A 12,487-nucleotide genomic window follows, 5' to 3' on the forward strand; every position below is an offset into this window, starting at 1 on the left:
CACTGAGGTTGCAGTTTTTATGTTTACTTATGGAATAGATAGCAGTATTCCAGGGCACTGCTGATGAGAGCACAACCAGCCTGGTTCATCAGCAGGACTTGGAAGGCCAGACCAGTCACTGGAATCATCCTACTCAGCTCCTGTTACGTTTGCAACCCAAAGCCCTAACGGGTAGGGTGGTCCTAACTGGACAAGCAGTGGAAAAGCTTGTCAGACAGCGATATCAATGGCAAGCTGTGCGGTTTTAGCTGGTCAGACTCCAGCAGTTACCCCAACGCACACTCTGGGCTCCCCAAGCTTCGGCTATCCTTACTTAATTTTCATATGAATCTTTTACAGAACCTGCAGCAGAATTTACTAAACCTCTGGAGGACCAAACTGTGGAAGAAGAGGCCACTGCTGTTCTGGAGTGTGAAGTGTCTAGAGAAAATGCTGAAGTGAAATGGTTTAAGGCTGGACAGGAAATCTTTAAGTCCAAGCAATACGATATTGTTGCAGAAGGAAGAATTAGAAGACTTATTATCCATGGCTGCAAACCTGATAATTCTAAGACGTATACTTGTGATGCAAAAGACTTTAAGACATCCTGTTTCCTCAGTGTGGAAGGTAAGTAGGGAAAGATTCATATCTAAAGATATCGATGTACATCAATGTTCAGATCTTCCGTGGCAATATGATATATTATGCACTTGCTAACGAGTCTTTTCCTCTCCTTTACAGCTCCACATATCGAGTTTACAAAGCCTCTCACCGACCTTGAAGTGAAAGAAAAGGACGTGGCTAAATTTGCGTGTGAAGTTTCACGGGAAGATGCAAAGGTTTGTGCACTGATTCATTCGAGGATTATTTTGAGTGCGCGCGGTTATTTAACTTCAAAATGGCCAATCAGACAGGAATTTAAAATGAAGCAAAAGAACAAGTTAGGCGTTGAATTGGACTTTCGAATTATTCCTATTATCGTTTCCTGTCTAACTTAATGCCGTTTGAATTTCTGCTGAGCAAATTGCATTCGACTTTAAGAAATCATTTTCTTTCTTTAGGTTCGCTGGTTTAAAGATGGCATGGAAATAAGGAAAGGCAAAAAGTATGATATCACAGCGAAGGGTGTCGAGAGATTGTTGACCATCCACAAGTGTAGCTTTGATGATGAAGCTGAATATGAATGTGATGCAAGGACCTCTAAAACATCTGGAATGCTTACGGTGTTAGGTAAACGATCAGACTTTAGTTTTGCATCATTTTAACTTTCAAAGCGTAATTCTTCTGGTATTATTATTATTATTTTTGTTGACCTTTTTTGTGCATCGTTGTACATTTTCAGAAGAGGAAGCTGGCTTCACCAAGAAGCTCGCAGATGTCGAAGCTTCTGAAACGGACACTGTCAGGCTGGTGTGTGAAGTCTCCAAGCCGGATGCCGAGGTCACGTGGTACAAGGGAGACGTGGAGCTGCCTGACATTGGCAGATACGAACAACTCACAGATGGCAAGAAACGCATTCTAGTCATTCACAACGTCAATCCAGAAGACGTTGGTGAATATAACTGCCGGCTCCCAAAAGGGATCCGCACTTCAGCTAAGATGGCAGTTAACGGTAACGACCTGCAGTTTATAACTTTCTCCGATATTATTATTATTATATGTATTTCTCGCCTTTATCTTAACCTTTGCCCGTTTTAACCCGCCCTGGGACATTGTTGTATTTATTGCAGAACTGGCAGCAGAATTTACTTCTCGGCCAAAGAACCAGGAGGTGCTAGAAGGAGACAAAGCAGAGTTTGTCTGCGCAGTATCTAAGGAGTCCTACGAAGTGAGATGGTTCAGAAATGATACAGAGCTTGGGACTGGGGATAAGTACGACATTATATCGGAGGGCAATAAGCGAGTGCTTGTTATTAAGGACTCCATATTGGATGATGAAGGAACCTATGCAGCAATGGTTGCCTCCTCACGAGCAACAGCAGATCTGACAGTGATTGGTAGGTCCAGAAGATTTTATTACTCTGAGACAGATCAAAACCAATGTTTCTAATCAAAAAATATGTTTTATATTTTTAAATCTGGTGTTTTCTTCTCAGAAAAACTAAGGATAATAACTCCCATCAAAGACCAGCTTGCCAAAGAAGGACAAGAAACTGTATTCAACTGTGAAGTCAATGTTGAAGGTGCCAGAGCGAAATGGTTGAAAAATGACGAGGTTATTTTCGATAGTGCAAAATATTTCTTGCTCCAGAAAGATTTGGTCTATACTCTCAGAGTTAAGGATTCCCAAATGAAGGACCAAGGAACGTACACAATTGCCTTGACAAATAATAGAGGAGAACATGCAGCATGCTCAGCCGAACTGGAAGTAAAAGGTAAATAGATTTTCTTGAATGTAAAGATATTGCATATTTAATCGCTTTCTGCCAACATTGCATAATGCAAGTAAAAGAATTTAGATATTAAATATTAATGTTCATCTCCACAGAGGAGGAGCTGAAGATCATCGAGCCTCTTGATGATTGTGAAACAATGGAGAAGAAGTCTGCCATCTTCTCTTGCAAAGTGAACCGTGAAAATGTCACTCTAGCATGGATGAAGGGTGGGCAGGAGATTACATTTGACCGACGAGTTTCATATAAAATCGATAAGAAAAAACACTCCATTCTAATCAAAGAGTGTAGCTTTGGAGACGAAGGTGAATACACTGTAACAGCAGGACAGGACAAATCTGTTGGTGAATTGATTATCACAGAAGCGCCCACAGACTTCACCGAGCATCTCCAGGATCAGACTGTAATTGAGTTTGAAGACGCTGTGTTTTCATGTCAGCTGTCGAAAGAAAAGGCTGCAGTGAAATGGTACAGGAATGGCCGCGAGCTCAGGGAGAACAAAAAGTATGTATTTTTAAAAACAAATTAACCAAAAATGATCATTCATACCTGCATTCTACTAATTCACAAACAATTACTAATGCCACTGTGTTTTTAACAGGTACCAGTTTGAGAAGGACGGTAGTTTGCACACACTTACTGTAAGGGAATGCAGACCCGATGATGAATGTGAATACTCCTGTGGTGTGGAAGATAGACGTTCCAGGGCGAGGCTGTTCGTTGAAGGCAAGTCATTATTCAGAGAAAAAAAACAACACAACACAAAAAGTCTTGAAAGGTGGGTAGTGAAGGACTAACAATTATTTTTCTCCATCCAGAAATCCCAGTTGAGATCATCAGGCCTCCACAAAATATCTTCGAAGCTCCAGATTCCGATGTGATCTTCGAAGCTGAATTAAACAAGGATAGGGTGGAAGTCAAATGGCTCCGAAACAATATGATCATTGTCCAGGGTGACAAACATCAAATGATGAGTGAAGGGAAGGTGCACAGATTGCAGATCTGTAACATCAAACCGCGTGATCAGGGCGAATACAGGTTCATTGCCAAGGATAAAGATGCCAGAGCAAAATTAGAACTAGCAGGTACGTTACATTGAGTTTTAGATATCAATAACAATTGTTTCTGTTCATGGCAACTTTTTATAAAGATAGGAAAACAGCAATATACAGGACTGGAAACCGAAAAGTAAAATAAAGCAATTAAATAAAATATATGGGTATATAATTCTTCATCTTACACATGCCAATTAGCTCCACAATTTGGATTGTTGGAAATTTCAAGGTGAAGCTTCCCCTTTAAGAAATTACTGTGATACAATATCATGGCCTCTCTATTATAATTTCTCCCTGCTATAATTTGCTGACATAATCTACTTCCATCAACACCCTGGGCAGTCTGTTCACTTCTTTGCTTAAGTGCACATCCCTTCGTTCTTGCCCTTTTTTTTGAACCATTTAAACATATCAAAAGATTCCCTTCAGAATTTTCAATCAAATAAAATCTCCTGACCCATCTCTTTTAATGCCCGTCACTCAACTCTTTTAATAAAATAGTCCTAGCCTATTGAAATGACATCTCCAACGTCGGGAAGGTTTCCTGCTGTGTTAAATATCTAGTGGAAATCTCAGCGTATGTCTTGACTTGTTCACTCTTTATTGCAGCGGTGCCTACCATCAAGATAACTGATCTGAACCTTGTGATTGATGCTGGAAAACCCTTCACAATGACACTTCCTTATGATGCCTATCCACGTGGTGAAGCCAAATGGTTCAAGGAAGATAGTACCACCTCAGAGTATGTGAGCCTGCCCAAACAGAACATCGACACAACCGTAGACATGACAAGTTATAGACTTTCAGATCCAAAGAGAACTGACAAAGGAAGGTACAAGGTTATCATTGCAAACAAACATGGAAAGGGAGAAGCATACATCAATTTGAATGTCATTGGTAAGTTTACATCTCTGCAATCGCTTGTATAATCTACAAAACACGGAGTCCTGTAGCAAATTTGTCAGGGCACTCGCCTCGCAAACGAGAGGACCCGGGTTCGATTCCCGAGTGGGGCAAAACGTTTGGCCAATTTCCTTATTCCATACACCTCTGTTTACCCAGAAGTAAGTAGGAACCCAGTTGGTAGTCGATTGACGGATTGTTTTTCCGGGAGGTGATAAACACTTGAAATAATTATTTTCACATTGTTTTTAAAAATGTGATCCCTCAATCCACGACTGTTTGTGGGACACTGCTGTGTGCAATTGCCCCCTGCGTTTGGCCCTCAAATTGTAGTCAAATTCACTTTGCAGTATATTCTGTGAAGCGGTTTTAGACGACTCGAAGACTTGATAAGGCGCTATATCAAATAGGATTATTGTGATTATTACAATGTCAAAAGCCTATTTGTAACACACTTTCTTAAGTGCATTTCGTAAAGCTTTTTTCCTACAAATTTACAGATGTGCCTGGCCCAATCCAGAATTTGAACATCGTAGAAACTTATGATGGTGAAGTGAGTCTTGCCTGGGATGAGCCTGACAGTGACGGTGGCAGCAAGATCCTTGGATACGTCGTAGAAAGACGTGATGTAAAACGGAAGACTTGGACCTTGGCTACTGATCGTGCTGACAGCACTGAGTTCACAGTGACCGGGCTCCAAAAAGTCTTAGAGTACCTGTTCCGTGTGAGCGCAAGGAACAGAGTAGGTACAGGTGAACCTGTGGAAACTGATGTACCTGTTCTAGCTAAGAATAAGTTTGGTAAGTATCCAAAAAAATCACGCATTTACTACCTGAAAATAACAATTCAATCTAATTTCTATTTGTATGAGTAATCAATCACGTTTGATTTATTTTCTTCTTACAGATGTACCCGATGCACCAATCAATGTTGACGTAAAGGATGTGAATAAATTCGGTGCCACCATTACGTGGGAACCACCCGAGTACGATGGTGGAGCAGAAATCACCAACTACATAATTGAGTTACGAGACAGAACGTCAGTTAAATGGGACGTAGCGATGGTTACCAGTGCAGATGAGCTCTCGGCTCAGTTGAATGATGTTGTGGAGAACAGAGAATACATATTCCGTATCAGAGCAGAGAACAAGGCTGGCATTGGAAAGCCAAGTGCAGCTACACATCCTGTCAAGATTATGGATCCAATATGTTAGTATCCGATCATAAACACAACTATTTGCTGCCGCAAATCATTTTTAAGTCTGTATTACAGTGATATTCAACTTCTTAATTATTCTCTTCCTCTTTCAGTCAAACCAAGCCCACCCATCAATCTCAAATGCTCAGATCAGACCAAAGATTCGGTACAGCTGAACTGGGAGGCTCCCCTGAAAGATGGAGGAAGCCCAATACTGGGTTATATTATTGAACGACAAGAAGAAGACACGGATAAATGGATTCGTTGTACTCTCAGACTTGTTCCCGAAACAACATTCAAAGTTAGTAACTTCTCTTTTCTTCCGTTTCCTTGTTCTTGCCACACAGGATGAAGGGTGCTATATAAATAATAATAATAATAATAATAATAATCCTTGCCTTTGATATAGGACTTCAGCACATCTTCAAGATGTCTCAAAGCACTTCACAGAATAGATTGTAAAGTGTAGCGACTGTGTATTTTGTGGGCAAAACGCGAGAGACAATTGCGCACGAGTTGTTGCTTCCTTATTTCTAAGCGTGTGAGGGGGAAACTTGCCACGAACGGAAACATTATTTATTTTCACCATGTTTTTTTCCCTTTCTGCCATACTGCAGGTCCCTGGACTGAAGCAAGGAGTCAAGTATTATTACAGGGTTTCGGCTGAAAATGCAGCGGGTGTGTCAGATCCAGCTGATGCTCTCGGGCCACTGACAGCTGATGATCCTCACGGTAATGAATGTTCTCATAAGATTTGAAAAAGGATTTTGAGGCCAGCGAAAAATCGGAATATTTTGTTTTTGTTAGCAGAACCTTTGAGCGCCATTGACACTCTTGCTTTCTTTTTAGTGGCTCCTTCCATTGATTTAAGAGATTTCAAAGACGGTCTCGAGGTCATTGTCCCAGAGCCACTTAAGATCCGCGTTCCTATTTCTGGCTACCCAACGCCAACTGCAACCTGGGCCGTTGATGACAAACCTCTTGAAAGTGGCGATCGTGTGAAAATGGAGACAACCGCGAGATACACACAACTGATCGTTTGTCCCAGTGAACTTCCTGACAAGGGCGTCTACAGTCTGACGCTTGAAAATCCTGTGTTATCCATTTCAGGGGACATCAAAGTGAATGTAATCGGTAAGTATGCGGATGTCATGCGAAGAAAAGAAGAGCAGGATCGTCAAGTCTTTTCACAAGCCATTCCGTGAAAAGATTTCATATCTTAATCTTCCTTTCACAGCCCGTCCGAGCGCACCCATGGATATCAAAGTGGTGGAAATCGGTAGGAGTTCAGTTCACCTAACCTGGGAGCCACCAGAACACGATGGTGATAGTCCATTGACCGGCTACCTCATTGAGAAACGAGAAGTTAATCGCAAAACCTGGGTCAAAGTAAGTCCAATCACTTCATCCAAAACGGAGCTGGAGAATTATAGATCTAAAGATCTGCCGTAGGGAAAATGCTTGAATGGAATCCTTTCAGTTCTAATCTGAAGAACCGCAGACACTATGAGGAATAGCCGACAAAGATATAGAACCAGTAGTACAAATCTGCTAGAATTATTTAAAGAACTAACTAAATTGGCAGGTGGGCTTTACAGTGGATTTTTTAGAATGCATTTGCTAAAGTTCCATATATGAGACTTTTAAAGAAGGTTGAAGGCATCAACCATGGAGATTGTTATGTTTCCGCAGAGGATAGAATAGGTGGGTGGAGTTTACCACAGTGTATTCTTTGAATGTTCTGGGCAAAAAACAGGCTTTATGGATAGAAGACAGGGAGTGAGCAGGCTGTAGTGAACTATCTCCTACATATTACAGTGTAAAAAAAATGTGTTCCATTTTTAGAAAACGCTATACTTTTATTTGTTATGCTTTATACCTTTGCTGTGTTATTGCACTTGTAGAAGATTCGATGATGTGTAGGTTGCTTTTTTTTCCTGTCAAAATTGACACGTCTTGCTTGTTTTGTGGCTCTCCAGGTTATCGAGGGTGTGGTTGACCTGGAGTATACAGTTCCTGACCTGTATCAGGGAAGAGATTACCTGTTTAAAATTTCAGCCTGCAACAAGTGTGGACCAGGAGAGCCCGGATATATTGATGAACCCGTTAATGTATCTGCACCAGCAAGTAAGCATTTAGCTTTGTTAATCTACCCTGAAATTTATAGCAACTCAACATGTTTTCAGGTCAATGTGAGCTGAAAATAATAATCTTTGCATTTGATATAGCGCCTTCATTACGTCCTCGAGACGTCTCAAAGCGCTTCACAGAATATATTGTAAAGCGAATTGACTGTATATTTTGTGGGTGAAACGCGGCAGCCAATTGCGCACAGCAGCGTCCCACAAAGAGTCGCAGATTGCGTGACCAAATTATTTTCATTTCTTTCGGATGAAAAATATTTTGTACTTCATATTCCAACTGTACCTGCAAAACTAGCAAATGTATGAATTTGTATATTTTATTACAGCGTTAGGCCTCACTGTATGTCAGGAACGCCTTGTCGCTTCAAAAATAATTTTACTTAAATAAACTGTTTCCAGAAGTGATAGACTCATATAAAAGGAAAACCGATTAAGTGAAGATTTTAATGGTTCTAGTGAAGCTCCTGATCTTAAAACATGAACGACAAGTTGTCATTCTGTACCTTTTCAGCTGTCCCAGACCCACCCGAAAATCTCAAGTGGAGGGATCCATCTGCCAGTGGAATCTTCCTCACATGGGAACCGCCCAAATATGATGGAGGTTCACGCATTAAAGGGTATATGGTAGAAAAGTGCCAGCGTGGTTCTGAAAAGTGGGAGATGTGTGGCGAGCCAGTATTTGACCTGAGGTATGTTAACACGGCTAGATTTCTAGTGATCAAAGTGTTTTTCAGTGGTCGGAAGTAAATGCTCTAATTATTGGCTGCTTTATTTAATAGGTTTGAAGTGACTGGCCTGACTGAAGGGCAGTGGTATTCATACCGCGTTAAAGCATTGAACAGACAAGGTGCCAGCAGGCCAGGCAAACCTACAGATGATATACACGCTGTGGATCCAAAAGGTACATGGTCGATGCCTTAGGTTTGCAACACACATCAAGCCCAGAATTTCTTAGTATATTCCAGTCATGTGGATATTAGGTAGATACTTATTGGTGAAGATGGCCAGCGGGAAGATTACAGATAGATGGAAAATATACTGCCTGTTATTTGGATCTAAAATTATTACATATGCCTGCAGACTAAATTTTGGTAAAAATTTGAAATGATAATATCTACTTTCAGGGCTAGCTTTAAACATACCACTGAAAATTCTTAGCAGTTTTCACATAGTTGAGACATTTCAACATACAATATATTATATTATAAAATATAATATATAATATAACATAATATATAATATACAGCTGTTGTTGAAGTCAATATTCTATTATTATTATCATTATTTCATCAATACATGAAATTCCTTCCGATTATAACCTACAGAAAGACAGATTTTTCCCTCAAGAAGAGTGATTGACCAATTAATCTGGAGAATTGATAGCCAGGAAGAACCATTAAGAACTCTCTTCTCTTTTAGAATACTGTCATAGCATCTTCAATCTCCAGCTGAACAGGCAAACAAGACTTCTGTTTAACACTTCATTCAAAAGACTAAATAACATGTGATCTGTACTTACAACAGAGCCTCCAGAGATCCAACTTGATGTTAAGTTGCTCGCTGGCATTACTGTGAAGGCCGGAACAAAGGTTGAGCTGCCAGCCTGTGTGATTGGCAAACCTGAGCCCAGAGTTACTTGGACAAAAGCTGAACGTTTACTGAGGGTCGACACCAGAATAACCATCGAGACAAAACCTGGTCATTCCACCGTGACAATCATGGATACCACTAGGAGCGACACTGCCACCTACATTATTGAAGCCGTAAACACCAGTGGCCGGGCTACAGCTGTTGTTGAAGTCAATATTCTAGGTAGCTAAATGTTCGAATACTATATGCAACGTTAAATAATCTTACAAGACTTAAAGTAATGCCATCAAATCCAACAAATACTTAAATCATTCATTCATTTTACAGATAAACCTGGGCCTCCTGCGGCATTTGACATCACTGAGATTACGAATGAAAACTGTGTCTTGACTTGGAATCCCCCGAGAGACGATGGTGGGTCACGTGTCACAAATTACATTGTGCATTTCAAAGAAGGAGCTAGCGAAGTATGGAAGAAACTCTCAACCACCATCAAAGACACCAAATATAAGGCGATGAATCTTACACCCTTCAAAGAATATGTTTTCAAAGTTTGTGCTGAGAACATGTATGGCATTGGAGAGCCATCTGAGCACGCTCCAATTGTAGCCAGATATTCTTTCGGTAAGCAATACAGTTTAATACAATGTGATTGTGATGTTATGCATGGTTAATATACCACCCAATACTGTTGGGTAATATACCGCTTAAATATTCATACTTATAAAATTATTCATTCATTAGATCCACCTGGTGCTCCAACACATGTCCAGCCTTCAGATATCAACAAAGATTCATTGACTTTGTCTTGGAATGAACCAGATGAAGATGGTGGTAGCCCAATCACTGGATACTGGATTGAAAAATTCGATCCAGAAACTGACAAATGGATGAGATGTAACAAAATACCAATCAGAGATACTACCTTCAGGTATTTACTGTTCAACAATTATAATTTTTTTTATGTTAACAAAAATATGAAATATCTCATGAGATTTCTGAATCCAGATTTGTGTATTCCACTGCGCACAAATGAATATGTACGCATATGTGTTCTGTAACCAACAGAGTGAAAGGGCTTGCAACAAAGAAGAAGTACAAGTTCCGTGTTCTAGCAGAGAATCTCGCTGGCCCTGGCAGTCCTAGCAAAGAAACAGAACCGATCCTAGTAAAGAATCCCATTGGTATGTGTGGTTGTATTGTCAAATATCATTGTATATGAATTTAAAATTTTTCCTCGTCCCCTCTGTGCCTTTAGCCACCATGCCTCAATACGCTGGAACTCTCTCCCTCAATCCCTCCGCCTTGCCCCCTCCCTCCAAACTTTCAAATCCCAGCTAAAGACCTTCCTTTTTGATCGTGCTTGCGGTCACCTCCCACTGCCCCTAGCTCGAGGTCAGACTCCGCCACTGTCAAGTGCTCTGGGACCCTGCCCCGCGTGAAGGTATAAATACAAGTTGTTGTTGTTTTTACTGTAAGAAATCAATATTATGAATATGATTTATTTACAGATCCACCTTGGCCTCCTGGAAAACCTAGTGTCAAAGATGTCATGAAGACGACAGTATTCCTAATGTGGACCAAACCAGAACACGATGGAGGAGCAAAGATTGAGTCTTATATTATCGAGTTGTTGAAGAATGGAACAGAAGACTGGGTCAGAGTAGCTGAGGGTGTTCCCATGACTGAATATTTCCTGAAAGGTCTTATGGACAAACAAGAATACTCATTCCGCATTAGAGCTGTCAACAAAGCTGGTGAAAGCGAGCCCAGTGAACCCAGCGATCCCGTCTTGTGCAAGGAGAGACTGAGTAAGTAGCCATTTGTAATGGATAAATAATTCAAGTTGGAAATGTTTGGGATGTGCTAACGTTGTCGCTTCTGCACAAACAGATCCTCCCTCACCTCCTCGTTGGCTGGAAGTCGTTAATATCACAAAGAATACCGCAGACCTTAAATGGACTCCGCCAGAGAGAGATGGTGGCTCTCCGGTCACAAATTATATTATGGAGAAGAGAGATGTGAGACGAAAGGGTTGGCAGACTGTTGACACTACAGTGAAAGACATTAAATATACAGTGACACCTCTTTCTGAGGGTTCGCTCTATGTCTTCCGTGTTGCTGCAGAAAATGTAGCTGGACAGAGCGATTACTGTGAACTGGAAGACTCGGTACTGGCTAAAGACACGTTCAGTAAGTTTGAAGCCGTGTATTGCCATCTAGACTTTAATGCTATTTCGAATGACTCTCATAGTTTAACCAATTCTGTCGATCTAACATATGCATTTTGATTTCTTCCGTAGCTACTCCTGGTCCACCCTACGCACTTACAGTGTTGGATGTAACCAAGAGACACGTTGAATTGAAATGGGAGGCTCCTAAAAATGATGGTGGAAGGCCAATTCAGAGGTCATTATAGTCTTCTTTGTTAATTTAATGCACTTTATTACCGATACAGCTGATGTGTTTTAAACTACAGTATATCCTGTCAAGCGCTCTGAGACATTTCGATGACTTGATAAAGCACTATATCAAATGCAAGGATTATGATTATTATTATTATACCGACTGATGACTGTTAACGCATGTTTATCTAGGTACGTCATTGAAAAGAAAGAGAAATTAGGAACTCGCTGGGTTAAAGCTGGTAAGACGGCAGGACCAGAATGTAACTATAGAGTCACTGATGTAATTGAGGGGACTGAAGTACAATTTCAAGTCCGCGCTGAAAATGAAGCAGGATGTGGACATCCAAGTGAACCTACAGACATGCTCTTAATTGAAGATCCAACAAGTGAGTAGGACATGTTTTCACAATGTAAGAATATGACTTGCTTCTAAATGCAAGAGTTTTAAGAGAAAAGCATTCGATGTTTAAACCAAACTCTTTGCGCGTCTAGGTCCTCCATCTCCTCCTCTTGAGCTACATGTGACAGACGCAAGCAGAGGCCATATTTCTATTGCCTGGAAGGCACCAGAGAAAAATGGTGGCAGCCCAATTCTTGGCTACCATATTGAAATTTGTGAGCCAGGAACCGAAAAGTGGATGAGGATTAACTCTCGGCCAGTGAAGGACCTGAAATATAAAGCGGACGAAGGCATCAAACCTGATAAGGAATACATCCTGAGAGTTCGGGCTGTCAATGCCATCGGGACAAGTGATCCATCAGAAATATCTGAAAATGTTTTCGCAAAGGATCCTGACTGTAAGAACCTCCTCTTTAT

General features: G+C 40.8%; 1 protein-coding gene across 1 annotated transcript in view; it reads left to right on the forward strand.

Annotated features, from left to right (window-relative positions):
- The window catches only part of ttn.1 (titin, tandem duplicate 1), a 227,881-nt gene that overhangs the window by 138,357 nt on the left and 77,037 nt on the right, over positions 1-12,487 (forward strand). Inside the window, 28 exon segments of the mRNA XM_042336317.1 lie at positions 340-606; positions 721-818; positions 1,041-1,209; positions 1,322-1,591; positions 1,710-1,976; positions 2,076-2,354; positions 2,468-2,876; positions 2,974-3,098; positions 3,191-3,457; positions 4,037-4,324; positions 4,831-5,130; positions 5,237-5,539; positions 5,642-5,829; positions 6,146-6,260; positions 6,378-6,662; positions 6,766-6,917; positions 7,508-7,655; positions 8,184-8,361; positions 8,452-8,573; positions 9,197-9,484; positions 9,590-9,886; positions 10,007-10,193; positions 10,331-10,446; positions 10,774-11,073; positions 11,156-11,455; positions 11,566-11,671; positions 11,860-12,056; positions 12,163-12,468. Coding sequence (XP_042192251.1) covers positions 340-606; positions 721-818; positions 1,041-1,209; positions 1,322-1,591; positions 1,710-1,976; positions 2,076-2,354; positions 2,468-2,876; positions 2,974-3,098; positions 3,191-3,457; positions 4,037-4,324; positions 4,831-5,130; positions 5,237-5,539; positions 5,642-5,829; positions 6,146-6,260; positions 6,378-6,662; positions 6,766-6,917; positions 7,508-7,655; positions 8,184-8,361; positions 8,452-8,573; positions 9,197-9,484; positions 9,590-9,886; positions 10,007-10,193; positions 10,331-10,446; positions 10,774-11,073; positions 11,156-11,455; positions 11,566-11,671; positions 11,860-12,056; positions 12,163-12,468 — 6,327 coding nt within the window.

This window comes from Callorhinchus milii, unplaced genomic scaffold (assembly GCF_018977255.1).
Source record: "Callorhinchus milii isolate IMCB2004 unplaced genomic scaffold, IMCB_Cmil_1.0 Scaffold6, whole genome shotgun sequence".
NCBI classification, from domain to species: Eukaryota; Metazoa; Chordata; class Chondrichthyes; order Chimaeriformes; family Callorhinchidae; genus Callorhinchus; species Callorhinchus milii.